The sequence below is a fragment of the Elephantulus edwardii genome, unplaced genomic scaffold (genome assembly GCF_000299155.1).
Source record: "Elephantulus edwardii isolate Elephantulus edwardi_28Jun2011 unplaced genomic scaffold, EleEdw1.0 scaffold00554, whole genome shotgun sequence".
Classification (NCBI taxonomy): Eukaryota; Metazoa; Chordata; class Mammalia; order Macroscelidea; family Macroscelididae; genus Elephantulus; species Elephantulus edwardii.
Genome location: NW_006400304.1, coordinates 240266 through 260630, shown reverse-complemented (window position 1 = coordinate 260630; position 20365 = coordinate 240266). Strand labels below are relative to the sequence as shown.

At 51.4% G+C, this 20365-nt stretch overlaps 2 protein-coding genes and 1 pseudogene across 6 annotated transcripts in view; 1 reads left to right on the top strand and 2 right to left on the bottom strand.

The window, feature by feature from the left end:
* Positions 1-613: 613 nt before the first annotated feature.
* CAMTA2 (calmodulin binding transcription activator 2) lies at positions 614-16421 on the bottom strand. 5 transcript variants are annotated; one of them, XM_006903282.1, is made up of 23 exons: positions 16344-16421; positions 15062-15156; positions 14754-14857; positions 13164-13231; positions 12960-13095; positions 12448-12519; positions 12056-12209; positions 11616-11750; positions 10010-10932; positions 8830-8956; positions 7663-7797; positions 5741-5856; positions 4915-5099; positions 4558-4636; positions 4187-4409; positions 3653-3951; positions 2276-2472; positions 1870-2053; positions 1584-1655; positions 1470-1490; positions 1113-1300; positions 913-987; positions 614-826 (listed from the first exon to the last, which is right to left on the bottom strand). In XM_006903282.1, the coding sequence occupies exons 2-23, from the start codon at positions 15090-15092 to the stop codon at positions 763-765; spliced, it is 3588 nt and encodes a 1195-aa protein (XP_006903344.1). In that variant the 5' UTR covers positions 15093-15156; positions 16344-16421; the 3' UTR covers positions 614-762. The 5 variants fall into 5 exon arrangements, with proteins under 5 accessions (XP_006903344.1, XP_006903343.1, XP_006903346.1 ...); XM_006903281.1 differs by lacking the exon at positions 16344-16421 and having other exon boundaries at positions 913-985; positions 15062-15150; XM_006903284.1 differs by lacking the exons at positions 12448-12519; positions 16344-16421 and having other exon boundaries at positions 15062-15152.
* Positions 15700-16420, top strand: LOC102845308 (annotated as a pseudogene).
* Positions 16422-16592: 171 nt separating the features above from the next.
* The window catches only part of INCA1 (inhibitor of CDK, cyclin A1 interacting protein 1), a 9392-nt gene continuing 5619 nt past the window's right edge, over positions 16593-20365 (bottom strand). The window contains exons 2-7 of the mRNA XM_006903294.1: positions 19096-19209; positions 18483-18522; positions 18038-18225; positions 17426-17591; positions 17097-17232; positions 16593-16714 (exon numbers count right to left, since the gene is read on the bottom strand). Of these exons, the coding sequence (XP_006903356.1) occupies positions 16593-16714; positions 17097-17232; positions 17426-17591; positions 18038-18225; positions 18483-18522; positions 19096-19209 (766 nt within the window). The remainder of the gene's footprint in view (positions 16715-17096; positions 17233-17425; positions 17592-18037; positions 18226-18482; positions 18523-19095; positions 19210-20365) is intronic.

The window sequence follows — 20365 nt, the reverse complement described above, 5'->3', positions numbered from 1 at the left end:
TTTAAGGCCGGAAACACGTCGGAGGGATGAAACTGTGTGTTTGCCCCGCCCCGCTCGGGCGGTGCTGTCGGCAAACCCGCCGCGCTCCCGCCTCCCGCCCCTGCCTAGCAGAGAGAGGCCGAGGCTGGCTGGTGCAACGATGTTTAATGGCAATTCGTATAAACCAAGCCCATGCACACGTAGAAAGTGCTCATGGAGCCGGCAGGAGGCCCCGGCGCGCGGCCGGCTCCGGCGCCATAGATTCTTGACTAGACTGTACGGTACATTATTTACAAACCCCTTCCCCTCGGGCGCGGCGGCCGCGAGTTCCTGTACACACCCCCTGCCTTTGGCTTCACGGTGGGCAGCCAGAGTTGGGGTGACGGAGTGACGAACAGGGAGGGAGGGAAACGGACGCGGACATGCGGAGCCGGGAGGGGCGCCTGAGGCGGAGGCGGGGACCGGGGCCTTTACATTCAGAGACGCGTTCGACAAATAAGGCAAGTCCAAGGGCCAGGTTGGGTGCAGGTGGTGGAGCTGGGGCAGGCAGGGCTCTGTGGTCACAGCTGAAGATGCAGGTGTGTGGGGCGAGGGTGTGCGCAGCAGGGGTTGGGGAGTGCAGGCCCGGTCTTGAGAGAGGGGAGGAAGCGGGAGGTCTGTGCGGGGCTCCAGTGAAGGGGAAGGGGGTCGAGCTGCTGCCTGGGGGCTCCCCTTCCTCCCAGAGAGCCCTCTCCGGTTAAGACTGCAGGACACGCCCCTGGATAGTGGAAAGCGGAGGGGAGGTCAGGTGGCCAGTCCGGGTTGGGGAAGCCCTTCTAGCTCCTGGTTCTGCTTCAGTTCCTTCATCCTGCAAAGAGACAAGAAAGGGTCTGCCCAGGGGTCTGAGTGTCAGGGGCCGGGGAGGTGGACGGTGACGGGACGGTGGGCAGCTACCTGTGTCGGCAGCGCCGCAGGAATCGCATGATTTTCCGGGCCGCCTGGTCCTGCTTCTTGGTGAGAAAGGAGCCTCTGGTGGGAGAAGGGAAAGAAGAGCTGGGGACCCGCGCAGGAGGAGTCCGGGCGGGGCAGGACGAGGAGCAGTGGGCATCAGTGGGGGGCCGCATCAGTGGGGGGCCCCGGGGCCCCCGGCCTACTTGCTCCGCGCAGGCAGGGCGCCCGCGGGCCGGTGGGGAGGCCCGGGCCGGCGGCGGTACGAGCGGTAGTGCTGCTGGATGAGCACAGCAGCTCGGCGGCTCTGCTGAAAGCGCTTTTGTTCATAGTAGCTCCGGAACTTGCTTTGGATCAGAATGGCCGCCTGGGTCATCTTCTTATAGAGTGCAAACTACAGGGGTGAAGAAAACAGGCTGAAGTGGAGGTACAGACCCGAACCCCTTGCAGGGCACCCCCACGTTCAGTCGATGCCAGTCTGGTTCTCTAACCCACACACATATGGGCAGACAGAATCACCATAACACAGCCTCACCCCCAGCTCTTATTCTCATGCCTGATACCTTAAGTGCAATCCAGGTCAGCTTGTGAAGAAAGAAGGGGAATTAAAGCTCTGGTAGCACCCCACATGCTCTGGGGGTGAGTGTGTGCAGGCCTTCAAGACAGAAGGGGCTTACTTGCTTGTACTTGCGGTAACAGCGCTGGATCACTGCAGCTGCCACCTCCTGTTGCTCCTTCAGCCGTCGGCCCTAAGGAGAAGACCAGTCTCAGAACCTCAGCACTCACCTCTTCTTTTAATGGACATCTCTTGACCCAAGCCTCCAACTTGCCAAGGGTACCTTGACCCTTCACCCCATCTGAGATCTTCTGGATGCCTGCTTTTCCTCCAGGAGTCCTAGAAGCCCAGAGTCTTCCCCTGAACCAAGACTGTCATTTATTGCTTGGGAATCCTTGTCTCCTGACCTTGTACTTCCGGAAGGCTGTCTGGATGACGCGGGCTGCCTCATACAGCTCCCGCTGCTCATGGTCTGATAGAGTCAGCAGGGCAAAATCACTTTCCATCTTGCCACTGGCAGATGCAGAGAGGAATTCTGCCCAGGAAGGTGCTGAAGGGATAGCCAAGCGCCCTCTCTCAAAGGCCAGTTCGCTGTTGGGAAGGGGGAAGAAAGGGTGTTAGCATCTGTAGGCCCTCTTCTCCCATCCAGGGAATGAAGGGACATTCCCTGCAACAGCCCCAGAGAGTGGCCCTATAGTTCAGTGCCCTTCTCAAAGCAGAGAGGCCTCAGGCAAAATGGAGCTTAGGCTGGAGGTCCTCCACTTCCATCTTCCTTTAAAAAAGAATCCTGAAGCTTTGTTCTTAGCTGGTCACCTGGGAGGGGCTGAACTGGGGAAATGGTCCACATTCTCCAGGTAGCTGGCCAGCCAGGACATCGTCTCACTGAGTCCCACGGCTCCTGTCCGCTCCCTCAGTGGGGTTCCAGCCTCTGGCAACCCCAAGAAGTCTTCCTGTTTAATCCGCTCTGGTGTGGCTTCGATGATCTGCTTGGCCAGTGAGATCATGTCCACCTGAATGGGAGAGACTGAGTGAGGCCTATGGAGCCCCAAAGGAGCAGAGGTTTCTACCCTGTCAGAGCTGGATTTGGTTTACACTTTGATCCTCTCACTTCTGGACTGCTTTTCCTGCTAACCCCATCTTTCTCAGCCACTGGTCCAGACTCATTCTTTTGTACTTACTGGACTCCCACTTGAGGATATAGCCCTCTGTGTGGAGTTGTCCAGGATTTAGGATAGAAGAACAGAACTCTACATAGGAACTCAGGAACTGGGCAAATAAAAACCAACACTGCCCTTTCATACAGGCTAATCACTACTCACCCAGGTCTGCCTGGTGCTAGCCAGCTAGCACAGGCTTTGTCATGAAGGGCCATTCCTTCAGTTTCCCTAAACTAGTATATGGCTTCCTAGCAGCATGCTGTCCCACTGAATAGCTTTAGCCCTGGATCCTGCAACACTTCTAGCCACTTTCCTTGTGTTCTCCAACTTAATTTATTGTAACCCTATAAGTAAATGTCTAAAGCTGGTATGTCCACAAGCTTCAACAGAAAAATATGCTTAAGTGCACTTGACTCATTCCTTCATCTGTTCATTCTCTTAAGACTTACTTTGCTTGTGTGCAAATCGTCCCCCATCCAATATCATGTCAAAACTCTCTGTCTTGCTCACTTTTCCCCCTCCGGCCCACCTGCCCTCCAGAATCACACTGGTTCCTCAAGAACCATCAAGTCCCTTGATGAATCAACAGATAACTAATTAAATAATCCTATAACCCAGCAATAACTGAAAATACGCTCCAGAACTTTAAGCTTCTGATGGCTAATGAATTGTGAGTCTCAAGGCCTGGAAAGATGTAAGGAAGGGGTTACCTTGCCTCTATCAAAATAAGGATGTATTGGCCCCTTCCCAAACAAACCAGAGTGATTCTGCCTTAGCTCATCCATTCTACCATCCTACTCCTGTTAAGTGCTAAAGAGTTGGAACCACCTCACAGCTGACCCTCCAGTCTGTAAATCACACAGGAGGAGCCTGCCCATTTTTGTTCTTTGGAGTTGCTGGTGGATTTGAACTGTGCCTTTGGGTTGGCAGTGCACTGCCTTATCATTAGGCCACCAGAACTCTCTAAGTAAAATGTTCTGTTAATTCTGCTCCCATGTCTAGCCCTCTTAGCTCCCATCACTATAAGCAGTACCGGGATCACATCTACAGTGGGTAAACTGTCAGCTTCCTCTGTGGCAGCTCCATCATCTTGTGATGGGAGAGGACGTGATGCCAGCTGGGACCCTCTGAAGTGGGTGACTTCATAGTCCATGAGGAGTAGGGGACCTGGGGTACCAGAAGAGAGCTGGCCTGGGACCATCTCCTCCATACTGATCTCAGAGGCTGGCAAGGGAGCAGGGGGAGGACTGTTGTCCGGAGCACTAGAATAAGCCGATGTGACAGAGAAGGTGCCATCTGACAGCTCTGAGGGCGATGAGACGCTACTTAGACCTATGAAGGTGAAGGAAGAAATTCAGGGTGGTGTGTGGTGGTGGGAGCCACCTGCTGCATGCCACCCTTCAGGTCTGACCATCCTCCCCCCTTTTCTCTCAGTTTCCCCTGATTGAAAAGACCATCGGCTGAATAAGGTGCACCTGAGTCCTTGGTTTGAGGAACCTATAGGTTAGTTAGCCCTAGCCAGTCTTTCTACCCACATCACTAAAAGAAGTATAGAAACAGCCCTCACCAGTGTCTGGGCTGGAGGAGGGGGATGATAGGGCATTTAGGGGCTCAATGGAAGCCTCCTGTCTCTGCAGTTCCTCCAGGCAGCGAGCAAGGCGGACGTGACCCCGGGAATGCGCTACGGAGAGTGGCAGGCGGCCCAGGGAATCAGGAATGCTCAGTGCCTGTCGGTTCCAACGGAAAAGAAGTACAGCAGCTTCCAGGTGTCCCAGGGCACAAGCCCACATCTGAGGGCAAGGAAGGGGAAGTGGGAGGTGGGGATAGAGGTTAAGATGAGGCTAGGCCCTTTCTCCAGTTGGCTTTGGACCCAGCCCTCCCCTGTCCTCTGCATCTTTTAGAAGCCTGTCCTTATCTGCACAGCCCTTGCATCCTCACCAGAGGGGTGCAAGAGAAGTGATCCACGTTGAGCGGGTCAACCTCTTGCTCTAAGTCCAAACTTCTAGTCTCCACACTCCTGAATGGTTAGGGAGAGAGACAACAGAGCCCAGTCAGGAAGAAAACAGTCTTAAGTAGGAATATCCAGGAAGAAACAAGCTGTCTGGGAGCTCTAAGAGGCATGAGGCAGTGAGATTTCATAAATTTGAAGAGATGAAGTCAAAATATCAAATCCTCTTCCAGCCCCTTCTTCCCACAGTGGCCCCAGTTCCCTCTTGGCAGAGTTCTAGGTCCTACAGTTTGCTCCTCAGTCCCCTGGCACTTCTGTCCAGCCACCTCCCTGATGATCCTCCTTACCGCCACTGGCTGAGGGTCTCGATGAGGCGGGCGTAGCCCTGGGCTGCAGCCAGGTGCAGAAGGCTCATTCCCCGGAAGGGACTTCCATGGGCCAGACGTTCAGGACCCCTCCAGGTGGAGCGTGGGATCATGCTCTCTACCAAGACCACTACCCGTGCCTCGAACCCAGGCCCCTGGCCTTCATCCTGCAGTACACACAGACCCTTAAGCAAGACACCGGACAGAGTGGCCCCTGGTTTGGGATAGCCTTGGCCATCCAACATGTGTCTTCCTGGACTCTGACTACCTTGTCCTGACTCCCACTCCTTTCTGCTCTAGGTTCCCACCACCAGTCCATCCATTCTCCCAATCCGAGTTCCTCTCTAGCCTCTGTGTCCTCCATGCCCACAGCCAGCCTCCCACGGCATCCCTGGCAGTCAGCTCCCCCACCCATGTTGTGTGTCACATCCACTTGGATTAGCAGTCTATCCACAGATGGCTTCTCCCCCTCGGAACTCGGAGTTCCTCTGCCTTTCCCTAGTGCTCATCTTCAGAGACTTGTGAACTACAAAGCTTTGAGCCCAACTCTTGATCCCCTCTTCCACCCTCCTTTACCTCCACCCTTTCTTCAGACCAGAAATAGTCTGAAGCCTGTCATGCCAAAAGGGTGCCCAGAATAGCCACTCTTGCCATGGGACAGGGGTGGGAGCAGGGTGACGGCAGGGAGAAGGGAGGACTAGGTGAGGAGGCTGGGGACTCTAGAGTAAAGAGGGTGAGACATTAGAGCCATTTTCTTCAGGAAGACGCTTCCCTTATTCCCGCCAGTGAAACACCCTAGCGGAAGTACCTGGATTGGAGGATTGTCAGAAACCTGGCCAGGCGCCTGCCCAGCTGCTGCAATCTCAGCCATCCGCTTCTCCATCTGCTCCAGCCGCTCCAGTATGGACATCCGAAACTGGTTGTCTAGGGGGAATGGGGATGGGAATGTGAGTGGGCAGGGTCTAGGTGATTCCCTGAACACCAACACTGGACCTGCCCCAGGATCTGGGAAGTGAAGACATGGAATTATGTTCCTTCCTCTTCCCTTAAACAAAAGCTCCTTTACCCACATACCTTCTAAATAAAGCCCACCAGGAGTCAGTTCTCAAACCTTAGTCCTACCCACTTAGCTCGAACCAGATTCCACAACTGTATCCTTGAAGACACAGAGATGGCTGGAATTCCAAAACAGCCACTGAACCCCCATTTGCTCCAAATTACATCATAAATGCATTCTTCTGCCTTTTCCCTCACCCCAGTAAAATGTTAATTCTTCCCCAGACACTACCTTTGTCCCCCATTCTAGGGCTCAAGGAGTCCAGGGTCCCTCCTCTCAGTTAATCTCTGATCACTGGCCAAAAGAGCTCAGGGACTGAGATTTGAAAGCACTGCCCCCTCCTCCCAGCCCCCCGCAGCTGTCCACAAAGGGGGTGGGGGGAGGGGCAGGTGACAGAGATGAATAACCATGTCCATGCCTCTTCTCCCCCCCCCCCATACACAAATACACAAGCGCGCACACACCCCAAGCTATATCCGTCCTCTCCTGAGATCATACAAGGACAAGGAGGGGAAGTGGGAGGGGATCCGAGCCATGGGACGAGAGGCAGAGTGGAAGTTGTAGATGTGCTGAGATGTCAGGACTAAAGCAGGAGGGTTAGAAGGGGATGGAGGCATCAAGATGATGGTTGGGGGTAGAAAGCACACTAGTGAGCAGAAACTTAGGTGTAACATTAGAAGAATGAGCACAAGGGAGAAAGTGCTGAGGGATAGAAACGAACAAGCAATTAAAGTATGAAGAAGAGGCAGCTAAGATACTGAGTCAAGAAGAAATGGAGAGAAGAGTGAAGGAGGAGATCCATGGGAGAAATGAACAGACACAAGACAGGAAAAGAGAAATAAAATGATGCACAGCCATAGGGCAGAACAAAGAGAAGACAGGACCGAGGGATCCGGCAAGTTCCAAAGGTTGGCCGACTTAAGTCTGAGAGACAGGTGGCCTAGCACAAACATGGGCTCTTTGTGGCATGCGCACTTCCACAATGAGACAAATCAGGGCCAGAAGCCCCAAGGCGGGAAGGGGGCATGAAGGAAGGCAGAGAAACTTAACCAGGGTGACAGCAGAACTGGGAAGCCGAGAGACAACAGCAGAGACACCAAGAGGACAAAAAAGAGAAACACAAACCTAAAAAAGAAACAGGTACAGATGGGAACAGTTCTAAACCCCAGGAAGAGAGAGTACCAGGAACAAGAACAGTTGATTTAAATGAACAAATATGTACACGTGTGTGTGTGAGTGAGAGAGAGAGAGAGAAAGTACTCAACAATATTAACAATGGAAGATATTACTGAGTAGTAATAAAAATAGTTTTCTGCTTATAATATCCAATCTATCTATAATGAACATACCTTTATGAGGGAAAAATCTAAATGTGTGTGCATAGACATATGTATCACATACATGTTGCGCTAGATTCTGCATTGTCATGTTGGTTTTGCTTGCCTAGTTTCCATTCTATAGGGTGGAGAGGACAGAGCAAGATGACAAATAAAGGTGAAATCTAAGACTTGCAGGGGGAAAGAAGGAAATGTCTAATGAAATGTTGAAAAAATGAGGGGTCGGCTAGGGGTTAGGCAGTAGCAGCTGCTTGACTCCTGAGGGGTTTAGAAGTGTGTACTGAGGCTTACAGGTTGTGGAGCTGGGCTCTTGGGTTCAGAATGCTAGGTACTCACCATCCAGGGACAACCAGTCAAGCTGAGTGCTAGGCAGCGACAGGAAACGACGGGCTCGATACTCAAAGAGCACAGAGGCAGAAAGGGGCCCCTCCCGCCCTGCCACCTGCAAAGACACCAGCCCTACTTCATGGGCTGGGGAGGACAGTGTGAGCAAGTTAGGCTCTCTCTCCCTGGCTCCTTCCTGGCCTCCTGCGTCAGAGCCACAAGTGGTCATTCCACATTGGGCCCTTTCCCATTCTTCCCCCAGCAACTCAGGTGTTATGGTCCAAGAAGCTGTGGTGTCAATGGCTTTCTGGTATCTAGAGAACAAATACCTGCTGACCCTCCAGTGGGTTTTCCAAGGCAGTAAATCTCAAGGAGGCACTGCCACTGGGTGTATCAGCATAACTCCTTAGGAACTACACCACCAGAGTTCCCACTCCTACCCTTAGAGTGACTGCTTAGATTGAGACCCTGTTGCTAGGGATGTTTATTCCTTAGCAACAAGGTCTGGAAGCTGACGGTCAAGTGATACTTGTATTTTACAAACAATTTGGTGGGAGAATAAACCCCTTAAGAGTCTAGGTGAGCAATGAAGTCTTATCTAGTGTTTACAGAACTCTCCAAAGGGATGGAAACCTTCTGTATATGCACTGTCCACTAAGGTAACACTACCCCAAGTGGCCCTTACGTATTTGTTAAGTAGTTGGTTCAAATGAGAAAATTTTTCATGAAATAGTTATAGATGGTCAGTGACTACCCTGTCAGACAGCACAGGTCCAAAAGCAGTGTCCTTCTGTTCTGAGGAGATCAACATCATCAACATCTCTAACTTCTTATTTTCCCTAGAGCTCCTGGGATCAGAATCAGAGACTTTTGCTCCAGTTGAGACAGATGGCCAGGACAGACAGACAGATGACTTCACCCAAATGTCTGAACTTACAGAAAGGGAGGCTAGGGTCCCATGAAAGCCTCTGACTTCTCTGAGGTCAGTAGGCAGCTAATGAGTAGGTTTCTTGGACCAGAACCTAGACCACCTGACAACTGAGCCCGAGCACATCCACTTGCTAGGGCAACTGGGGCTTAGCCTAGGGCTGGAGGAGAGCCTTTTCCTCTCTGGAATAATAAACACAATGTCATTTATTCCCAGTGCTTCCCTTGCACTGCTGTTCCCAATCCTCATACCAGGACAGTAGCAGCGTAAGACACCAGGCTGGACAAGTGAGGCTGGCACAGCAATGTGATCAAAGACACAGGAGTAATGCTCAGTGGATTCAGTCCATGGGCCCGTGATGAGCACCTTGACCCCACCCTGTGGACAGAGGTCACAGTCTTGTGAGGGGAAAACATGTTCATTCAGTCATTCATTCATAACCTCAAAGAGACACATTTCTATCAAGTCAGAATCGACTCAAAGCTGACCCTCCAGTGGGTTTTCTGTGGCTATAAATGGCAAAGAGGAGATTGTGTATCTCTTTCCCAAGGTGCCGCCTTTGGTTGAGGAGCATAGCTCCCCATAAACACCACCACCAGGGTTCCCACTCATACCCGTAAGCAGTATCTACTGTAAACCAAGCTGTGTGCCAGGGTCAGGGTCTAACAGGACACAGTGGACTGAGGTCAGCTTGTCTATCTTTTCCTCCTCTACCTTCCAGCCAAGGACTTTCCTAATCTTGATCTGAATCTGCCAGAAACTGGGAATTCCCTGCTTCCCGCAAGTCTAACTCATTTGCAGAGAGTTCTCATCAAGAGGAAGTGCTTATTTTCCTTTTTTCTAATTTATCTCCAGTGTAGTTTCTGCTTTGCCTCTCTGTAGCAACATAAAACAGAACTTCTTGCCACTGCTGGCAACTTAACCTAAAATCACACCAAGCTATGCTTTTTTTTCCTCTAAGCGAAAAGCCTCAGTTCCCTTCCCTTCAGAACAGTCATCAAGAGAATGAGCTCCTGGAGGGACTGGTATGGTTAACATAGAAGGAGGAGAAGGAAGGGAGCAAAAGTTAGTGAGTGGTGTGGACAATGGAAACAAGATAGATGCTATACTCTATGTAAAAACAGAGGTTGAAAAGAAAACAGAAAATCCAGGAAAATGGAGTTAAACTAGGTCATAGACTGTTATGTATGTTGAATCACAATAGCCCCATAGCTGGCCCTCTAGAGGGTTTTCATCTTTCTCCCACTGAGCTGCTGATAGATTTGAACCTCATGCCTTTGAGTTGGCAGCACAGTTCATTATCACTAGGCACCAAAGTTTCCTAGGTCATAGACTAGAGGGGGAGGAAAGGGACTATAGTAGATACAGCTGGTTTTGAGAACCTAGGAACCAGCTGAGACTGAGAAAGGAGGGGAAAGGCCCGAGACTCACCTCTGGATAGGACCACTCTGGGGAGAAGTCCGTGATGGTGCTAAGGGCAGGAGAGAGCTGAGGGGCTGGGGCAGGGATGCTTGAAGTTTCATCACTGATGAGTTCTCCCATAAGGTCTGGGAATGATGAGAGACTGAAGGGTTCCAGTTCACTGGCCCCACCAGATCCTCCAAACAAGGCTTCCCCTCTTCCTGCCCTGCCTGCTGGCTCCAAGGGCGCAGGTGAGGGTGGGGGTGAAGGAGGGGGCGAAGGTGCAGGTGGGGCAGTTCCATGGGCCTTGAATTCCTCCCCACCGTCATCATCTTGGATGAAGAAGCAGTTTCCTCTTCTTCCACCTGTTCCTGACTGTGGGGGGAGACCCCGAGCAGCTGCCTGGGGCTCCAGAGCAGCAGCGGGCTCCAGGGCAGGACAAGGGATATGTGTGGCCTCTGCCTCAGGGAAGTCTGGGCTTACTCCCTGCCCACCTCCATATGTCTGGCCCCTCTGGGGGCTGTTGAGAAAACGATCAGGATCAAAGGCAGGGCTAGGGGGAGCAAGTGGGGCCGAGGGCTCAGAGCCTACAACTACAGCCAAGCTCATGGAGGGTCTGGGGTCTACTTGCGGAGCCAAGTGCCGGGTGGGTGTCAAACCCCCTGTCCGCTGCTCCAGTCCTGTCAGCAGGAGAATAGCAGTGCCTCCTCGGGAGGTAGGAGGACTAGGCCTGATCTCTAGGGGTTCGGCAAAGCCTGAGGAGGAGGAAGAGGAGGAAGAGGATGGGGAAGTATGTGCCTTGGGGGGTTCAGGGGGCAGTGGGGCTATTAGTGGAGGTGGCTCAGGGGGATGGGAATGGGGGATAGAGGTCAGGGTTAGTGCTTGGGGCTCCACTTTTGGGGAGATGATGCGATGTTTTGTGCTGCTGCATTTGTGAGTGAGGCTCCCAGAACCTGGAGTAAAGAGGGGTTGGGAAAAGGAAGAAGGGGTAAGACAGCTGTCCCTTCCTGGGCCCCAAGCCCCCCTGCCAACCTTGAAGGGCAGAGGTTTCCATGGCTAGAAATTTTTAGGAGTGGCTGCTGGGTTCAAACTTCCAACCTTTTAATTTTCAGCAGGACCCTTAACAACTGTCCCACTTAACAACCATTCCTCTACTGGAAGGAAGCCTTTAGATATATATAATACTGATTGTGACCACTGGGGGGCAGCTGAGGCTCTCCCTCTCCTCCCCTCCTCCCCCCCTCTCCCCTTATCCCCCACCCCCACCCCAAGTACTGAACAAGCATTATTCACTGAAGTAGGTAAGGGCGAAGGAAGAAAGGACAAAGGGCAGAACCAAGGTGATGCCAACTGGGAATAAGTTAATGGCTGGATTTAACTGGTGGTGCTGGTTGGCCAGGAATTGTAATGTATAGAAAGCAGGAAAGGACACAAGCTACTGGGACATTATAATGAAAGAAGCAAGGACCAGTGTGTACCCCGATGGTAAGGCCTCTGCTCCTGTGGCCCATCTTTCTGGGAAATGCAAAAGACTTGCAAATCAGCATGCAAATCCCACCAATACAGATTCCCCTTGGCTTGTGTGAGTGCCATGTGAACAGACAGGAAGACAGCATCAGAGTCAGGGGTCACTAACCAAGGCCCCCACTGCAGAGACAGGCATGGGTTCGGGGTGCGGGCTTGGTAGGGTGGGTGTCCAGGATCTGCTGCACCAGCTGTTCTACAGAGAACTCCTCTGCCCCGTTCCCACAGCTCCATTTGATGCCATGAACTAGAGGAAAGTTGGGGTTGTGGGGAAGTACTGTGGGAACTCCACAAAACAGCCCCCAAAATACCCTGATGGCTCCTCCAAGCTCCATGACTTCTGGCTGAGTGAAGAGGCCAGCAGCCCCAGCCTGCTCAGACATATAGCTCACAGCTTGAAATGCACCAGGAATCCTAGCACCCCTGGAGAAAAGCATCATCCTGGCTTGGAGGGAAATATTACCTCACAGACTGGGTACAGAGCCCTGGCTCCTTTGAAACACTCTGGGTTCCATGCTCCCTATGCAGCTCACCCCTAGCCCTGTGCCTTACACATGGGCTTCAGCTGTCCCAACAGCTCCTCCCGTGACCACTTCAGCCATTCTCTGCGGTCGCTGCTGATGGAACAAAAGATGGGGCTGCAGCCCTTTCCACAATCTTCCAGGGCTGGGACGTTCAGGTAGTGCACAAGGACGATGTCAGGGTTCTGAGAATACAAGGGTGTACATACAGAGAATGTGGGGTCCTGAGGACCAGGGGCTCAGCTTTATAGGCCTCACATTTTCCCAAGGAAGCTCCCAACCTCCCCCCTAATTCCTGGCTCTCTCCATTATTTGTCCTTTCTCTCTTCTTCCCTACCAAGGTCTAGCCACCTTCTCACTTCATCCCATCATGAGGATCCCAGTTCCCTCAAAGATCAGGAAGTCTGGCTCTTCCATCCTTACCTGGAGCAGCCAGTAGCAGCGCCGATGGAATGTGGGGACGATGGAAGAGTGAACGTAGCAGCCATAGAGACACTGCCAGGAGACAGGCTGGGGTGGGGGGAGGGCTAGTCTGCTCCCCATCTCTTCCTCTGTTCAGTCCCTTTGCAGGAATCCCAATCTTTCCACCAATTCTTCTTTGACCTTTTCTCCACCCCCAACTATTTCCCAATTATTTCAAACACCAACAGCCAAAGTCATAGGTGAGGAATGGGGTGAAAGGAATGGTGGGGCCTGGGCACCAGAGGAGGGCCAGATTTGGGGTATAGGAGTCCAGACATCAGAAGGCAGTGCAAGGATGGTTGGAGATAAAGAACAAGGACTTGGGGAAAAGAGGTCATTACCTGGAGCTCTGAGGGAAATGCGAGATAAATGGGGGAACTAAGCACGTGTCTCTGGGGGGAGGCATGGCTTAAATCCTAGAGTTGGGTTGTTGGGGGAAGTAGGCAGCGAAGAGTGGACGCTAACTCTCCTACCTCCATGCCCTGGACCTTTAGCTTCATGTGGTCCTCTCGGGTGGTTTTCCCATCCTTCCGCTTCTTCCAGAGGTAACCATCCTTCCGGTATTTCACCTTCTTTCGGTTGTAGAGAATGATGGAGCCATTCTGAGGCCTGGGAAGGGGAAAGTTGGCCTAGAGCTCTGGGATAGGGCCCCTGAGCCTCTCTGTTAACATTCTCACCTTGTCTTTGGCACACAGGATAGCCACTCATCATGCTTTTCAAAGGTGATCAAGTACGATGCAATCTCCTGTGGGAGAAGACATGCTCAGCTAGGTGTCCCTTTAATAAGGAGCCCCAGCCTGGCCTGAGTCAAGCCTTCAGAGTCTAGCTCCCTGCTGAGTGTTGGCAACTAGTGGAGCATGCTTCCGGGTATCTGGGCCCAGGGAGGATCCCCACCCTTCTACAAGTTCCAGGACTCCTTGCAGACAAAACACTATAATCTCCACTTCTCTTCCAACTGGAATCTTTATCTCTGGGCCATGTTGTCATTGTTGTTGATTGCTGTTGAGTTGAACACAACTCATACATAGCGACCCTATGAACAAAAGGCTTGCAGCCTTTCTATAACTATCATCATTTATCAAAGTTCATAGTTTCCAGAGGCATGTTGTTTAGGAAGTGGATGCCATTCCTCAATGGTTTGAAACTACAAATAATTCCAGATTCCCAGGCCTGGTTCTGAGATTTTTCCCTAAGGAACCAGTGTTCTCATTGCTTACATATGCTGTACCTCCTACTCCTGTCTGGTCCATAGATTCATCTCCAAATGTGTCTTTAATACTCACTTTCTGACCAGGAGTCCTCTGTTAGCATGAAGTGCTGTGTGTACATGTCTCTGTATCTGGAAACCTTAGACAACAGAAAGATCAAGCCCCTTTCCAGGTATTCTACAAAGCCTTAATGACCACCCTTCCGTGGTCATTCCTGAAGGCCCTAGAGCATTTACAATAATAATATACACACACCTCCTCTTGCTGATGGCTTCCTCCTAATATCAAACCAGTAACTATCAACCACTACATGCCATATAGGGAGCTCTGGTGGCCTAGTGGGTATAAAGTTGAATTGCCATCCCAAAGTCAGGAAGTTCAAATCTACCAGTTACTCTGCAGGAGAAAGATGGGTAATTTCTTTCTGTGTAATTTATAGCCTCTGAAAACTCACTGGAGGGTCAGTTATGAGTTGGTTCTGACTCGAAAGCACATAACAAAAACAACATACAACACATTGTGTGGAAGAACATAAGTGATATCTAGCAGAAAGACTCTGTAATCCAGAAAAGGAGAATTGGTGGTAGCTAATAGCACAAACTCTGGAGTAAGTTATATAAAGCATAGGAGGCCAATGGGTTTTCTAACCTGTATCATGGATATAACAACAGTGCCTACCCCTGGCATCATTACTGAACTAAATGAGATAATGTTCAGGTGCTTAGTACATCGCCCAAGCTTAACAATTCCTTTACAGATGGCAGGCATTATTTCCTCTAGGTACACATGCCAAGTAGGAGTGTTGGTGGTGTAGTGTGTATGGAGTTGTACTGCTAACCCAAAAAGTCCATAGGAGAAGGACAGACAATCTTCTCTTATGTGATGTCTAGTCTTATAAACCCAGTGGTGGGTCAGCTGTGAGCTGGCTCTGACTTGATGTCAGTAAGAGAGCACATGCACCAAGGAATGAATGTTCATGAAGCCCTTGTCCTCATCCTCCAAAGAGTCTATAATACAATGTGCTGACCCCCAACCTTTTCCCCCTCCTCCCCAGAACACCTCATTGGTATTCCACCGCAGCCGCTCTGGAGGCAGCAGTGGACAGCGAGGAAGGCACTCCAGCAGCTTCTTGGGGAGAAAGATCTTCAGGTGGTGGCTGTTCTCTAGAGGAAACAGGGAGGCATAGTAGGTCACCCCTGACATCCCTGTGATAACCCAAGGAAAAGGGACTGAAAGTAATTCAGAGGACTGGGGGAAACTGAGGCCTTGACAAGGGTAGCAGAGCAAAGGAGGCAAGAATTAGAGGGTCCCCAGTTTAGAGAGGAAAAAGGCTATGTGCAAACTAGGACACTGGCGTGTGAACTCACCAGCAACCTCAGTGGTGTCCTTGGTATTCATGGTGAGAGTTCCAGGGGGCAAGGTCACCCCCGGCCTGAGGGGCCGGGGGGAGGGGGAGTCTGTGCTGGGAAGGGAGAGAACAAGGTCATGGTGGAAGCCCCCACACTATTCCAGGATGAGGTGGGGAGAGACAATTGACAAAACTTGAGTCGGAACATCTGGAAAAGGAAGAAAGATTAAATGGCTAGGCTATGATGTGAGAGCAGAGACCAAGAATGGAGATGAGGGAGAAAGCAGACATGGTGGTAGGAACCAACACCAGCGGGGACTCAAAAATTGAGAATCAGGAAGAGGGAGACGGGGGAAGAGCAGTGCCTCAGAGACACTAGGCTTGCCTTGGGAGCTGGGATTCAGGGCCTTTGGTAGCCAGAGTATGAATGCTGATGAGAGCAGGGCCTTAGAAGACACACCCTGAGTTCCTTTTCGATTTGATTTTTCCAATGGGAAGGGCAGATCTGATAACAAACCCTAACCTACTCTCTCCCCTCCCGGTTGCTCAGGGCTTCGTAGAACTTGGGCTAGACACCCAGAACCCAGCTTTTCCACCCAAAGGACAATCCACCCTCCGTCCTTAGACTGACAAACCTTGTGTACCCCCTTTTTGCAAATGCCACTGCCTCCCCTGGCCTTCGGGCCTGCCCTATCCCACCGCCACCCTAGCTCCGCGAGGCCCCCACCCTCGCAGGGAACAGATGGAAGCCGGAGGAGGCTGAACGCGGGCTCCGCCAGGTGTTGGGATGCAGAGGGGGAGGAGGCCTGTCCAAGGAACCCAGGGCACTGAAGCCCAGTACGAGCAAGGACTCCGCCCCGGGGCGCAGGTGCGCACTCCCTGAAGGCAGCGTGCCAGGGTGCGGAGTGGGAGCAGAGTGTGGCCTGCGGGTCCTGGGGCGACATCTGACTCGGAACCTGGTTCACAGGGCCCCTAAGGTGGGGGGGAGGTCCTGCCTTCACAGAGGGATATTTGGGAGCAGCCAAGGGCAAAGTCCGCGGACACGCGGCCGGTGAGGGGCAGTGCGGGTGTGGGGTCCCGGGGCCCCATGGACAGCCGGCCTCAGGCGCGGGCAGCCCCGCTGCGGGACCCTAGGCAGAGAGGCGCCCCCTGGCGCGGGGGAGGAGGACGGAAGCGGGGAGGTGAGGGCGAACCGGCAGCGGGGACTGGTGTCCCCTGCGCGGCGCTCCGTGAGGGCACCGAGTGGAGCGGCGCCCCCTGGCGCGGGGGCGGAGAGGCCGGCGGGGAGCCCTGGCTCTTACCTCCCGGGGTCCCGCGGGTGACGGCGGCAGCGGCCATTCTACCCCACACCGACCCCCCTCCCCCCGGCGCCGACTGACAGCAGCGTCTTACGTCACTGCGTACGGGGCGGAGCCTCCCAATTAAGGCGATGGGGGTCGGAGGGGAACGCGGGGTCAGCGCAGGCACGGCGTGCGGTGGGGCGCTGGGCGGAGGGTCTGGGTTCCCCCGGGCCTGGAGTCGCGCGGCCGGAGCCGGCTTCTGGGAAGCGTCTAAGGGAGCCCCACTGCGGAGAGGCAGGAGTCCGGGGTTACGGAGGCAAAGCTGGGCTGGCGGGCGCCCGGGGGTGGGGAGCAGGTGCTAGGAGCTGAGGGGCTGGGCCGGGAACCAGAGACTGGGCAGCACGTTTTCCTGAATTTGGGAGGCCTGTCACCTTTTGCTTTAGCTAGACCCTTTAGAAGGAGAAAGGAACCCTCCTTCCTCATTAGTCTTCCACCTCTGCTTCATAAAGAGAGCGACACGTCTGGGCACAACTTGACTGCTTTAATAAATAACAACGAGAAGAAAACATAATGCTAGGAGCAGGTCATGCCGGAAAGCAGGATTTGGAGAGCCCCTGTGATGGGGAAGAGCTGGGATGGGAGTCCACAGGGGTGGTTCTCGTCGAATTCAAGAATGGAGAAGCCAGCAGATGCCTTGATGTCAACTGGAGGGACTTGTCTGGCGTCCTGGAGGCAGCCCTGTCACCTTTGGGCAGGAAGCTTCTTATTCCTCACGTTCAAATTCCTCCCTGCCCAGCCCGTGAAGCGGGGTCCTACAGGCTGGGACAGTGCTGTAGGAGGCCAGGAAGCTCTGTCCCCTGGCAAAGCAAGACTCTTCCTGGCCCAGGGGACTCCAGGGGGACCAGAGCAGCTGAGAGAAAAGGGGGTAAAGGAAGCATGGAAACAGATTGCAGATTTCCTAATCTCCAAACTTCCAGTCTCAGCTCTAACCTACTTTATTTTTGTTCCTCTTGAATCTTAAGACAAGTTTTCCTTGTCTTTTCATGCAAGACTAGGGTAGATGTCCCCCTTCACGACACCACCTAGTTCCTTTCTAAGCATACCTGAGCCCTACCAGGAGTGAGGAAGCCGTCTTCTTCCTGCAGAAAAGGAGCTCTCTCCTTGTCCAGACTAGAGTAGTCAGTGGTGCCTAGGAATCCTGGGCTGCCTTCACCAGGCCCCAGGGGCTCAGAGGTTGCTCCAGAGCCACCCCATTGGGCCTTCTTCAGTCTGTGGAGACCTTAGACTTAGGAGAGGTATCTGGATTCCATGCCTTTCCCATTTGTCACCTTTCTGCTTACAATACTTCCCGCTGAGACCTAGGGGTGTTTTCCCCTCATCTGACTCTCTACTCCCAACTTTCTATTCCCCATATACTTAAGTATTTTTAGTCGGGAGACCCAGTGGTGACTCCTATTCCCCACTGTCCTCCAGTTCTATGGTATATTTTCCCAACTGGTAAGTTTCCACTTGGTCCAGCTCATATGGCTCATCCTCTATTCCTCACCCCCCTGCTCCTTTTTATATTATGGATATTCTGCTTTAACATCAAGCCTATGGCTCATCCCCAAACAATCTTCAATCCCCTCAAAATTCTTAACCCTTCCTATTCTTGTCTCAAACCATCCCACCCTTAGATCTGGCTTGACTCCCAGAGTACAGTTTTCTCTCCTCACTCATCAATGAGTCCCTGGCGCCTCCTCAGATCCTCCAGGTGAAAGGTGACAGCTCTGACCCGGGCTGGGATGCCACCAGGTCCCTGTTGTACTCCCATCAAACGTGGCTTCCTTCTTCTGCAAAGCATCTCGGGGGGTGTGAGCCCCTCAGGCATGTACAGGCCAGCCTGGAAGCAACTTGTGGCTTTCTGTGTCACAGGATGGGAAAAGGAGGTATAGCAAAATAGGTTTCACAGGGGAGCTTGGCTGAAATAGGGAGTCAGGGGAAACCAGATCACAAAAATATGGTTATGATCTAGAAAACACAAAAACTGACTCTTAGAAAGGTGGACCTAGTGTCTGTGAATTGGTTGGGGACATCAGAGGGATGAGGTTAATAGGAGTTAAGAGTGGGGACAATGTCTGTGGGTGTATTTTTAACAGAAGTATCTATAATTTATCCTACCAGTATAGGTGGAATGTTCTGTTCCTCCATCCAGATGGAGCTGTGAAATGAAAAAAAGTAGGCTATTGCAGGAAGGATACCCCCACCCATATTGTTTCTCTAATGGATTAGGTAGTGAGGCAATCTACCCTTCCCTGGGGCTTATTACTATGTGGCTTGTGTGTGTATGAAAGTTTACAAATCATATTCAATTTTCATTCATGCATAAATATTTAGTTTTATAACAATTGATACTAGTCAATGTAATTAATTACAAAATCTAATAAAAATTATTATATGTTGTCTTTCCCTTCATCTATTCGATTTTTTGCTTCTCCCATCTGATCCTTGTTAACTCTAAAAATGATTCTATGTATAAAACCATTCCTTCACTTTCTATATTAGTGGTTTTATATCATAAGTGTCCTTTTAGGACTGACTTATGTCACTCAACATAATTTGTTCTAGAGTCATCCATGTTGTGCAATATTTCATGAATTTTTGATACTGCATGATGTGAATGTACCACAGTTTCTTTAGCCATTTTTCTGCTGATGGACACTTTGATTTTATGGTAGTTTAAAAATTTACTACTTCCCCACCTTCAGTCCTTATATCGTTCCACAAAACCTACCTGGGTCTTTGACTAAGGTTCTTCCAGAAGATGTCTCCGTAACTCTGAGGTGTTATTCTGAGGTTCTGTGAAGGCAAGCTGGGGGGTGGGGACCGGGTGACCACGCTGGAACACCTGAGGCAAGGACAAGTTGATCCAGGTCTAGTTTTTCTGTTCCAGCATCTGCTCGTTCCATTATCTCCTGATTCAGGAACCCTGTATTTCCCTGAAGGTGCTGTTGTTAAGGTATGTGACTGCTAACTAAAACAGCCATGGACACCCTATGAGCAGTTCTACTCTGTCCTACAGGGTTGCTATGAGTCAGTCAAACAGCAATTGGTTTTAGGTGTTTCCATGGGACCATATAGCTGCCTGGGCTTCCTCCCTTATCCCTCTATAAGCTGAGAAAGCTTACAAGGCCTCTAATTTGAAAGGAACTGTAGTAAGAGTGGCTATAGGAAATTGTTGGAGCCTCAGATCATCCTGAAATCTCAAACTTGTAAGCCATATAGTCAGTAAACAGTGCATTTAGTGAGTCAGGTTGCTTGACTCAGGTGTATAATACTTAGGGTCCCTTCTGGTCAGTGCAAGAGTAGAACCTTGGTTTACCTCTACTTATCTCCCCTATCACTAAAGGATTATAGGCAAAAAAGACTATAGGATTATCCTTGGATGTGCAGAGCTATTTGAGAATAGTGATGTTTACTTTCAAAATTTTAGAATTGAATGATGACAACCCTCTTGAGCTCTAGAACTTGAAGGTTTTTCTTAATCTCCATCTCTCTTTAGTGCCTCCACCCATTTCCATCATTAAATACCTCAACTGCTCAGAAAACACCTCCTTACCAGTCTTCCTCATTTCACTGGAAGGCACCCCAAATAACCAGTTGTTGTTGTTGTTGTTATGTGCCATCAAGTCGCTTGTGACTCATAGCGACACTATATACAATAGCCATAAACTCTGCTCTGTCCTGTGCCAATCGCACTGTCTCCAATACACCCATCCTGATTACCCCAGTCACTGAATCAATCCACCTCATAGAAGGCTTCCCCTCCTGTGCTGTCCCTCCACCCTCCCAAGCATGATGTCCCTCTCCAAGGACCAGTCCCTCCTTACAACATGTCCGAAGTATGTTAGACGAAGCCTCGGAATCCTTGCCTCCAAGGAGACGCCTGGTTTAACCCTCTCCGTGATCAATCTGTTTTTCTAGCAGTCCATGGTACCCTCAATACTCTTCTCCAGCACCACAGCTCAAAGGCATCAATTCTCCTTCTATCCTCCCTAGTCATT

What these genes read in the sequence shown, in the direction of transcription:
- CAMTA2 (XM_006903281.1), bottom strand. Translation starts at nt 15,092, where the DNA reads ATGAATACCAAGGACACCACTGAGGTTGCTG. An exon ending in TCTCTGCAGTGGGGGCCTTG is followed by an intron (nt 10,933 to 11,615) that starts GTTAGTGACCCC and finishes TCTTTACTCCAG; the next exon opens with GTTCTGGGAGCCTCACTCAC. An exon ending in TGACCTGGATTGCACTTAAG is followed by an intron (nt 1,301 to 1,469) that starts GTATCAGGCATG and finishes TCACCCCTGTAG; the next exon opens with TTTGCACTCTATAAGAAGAT.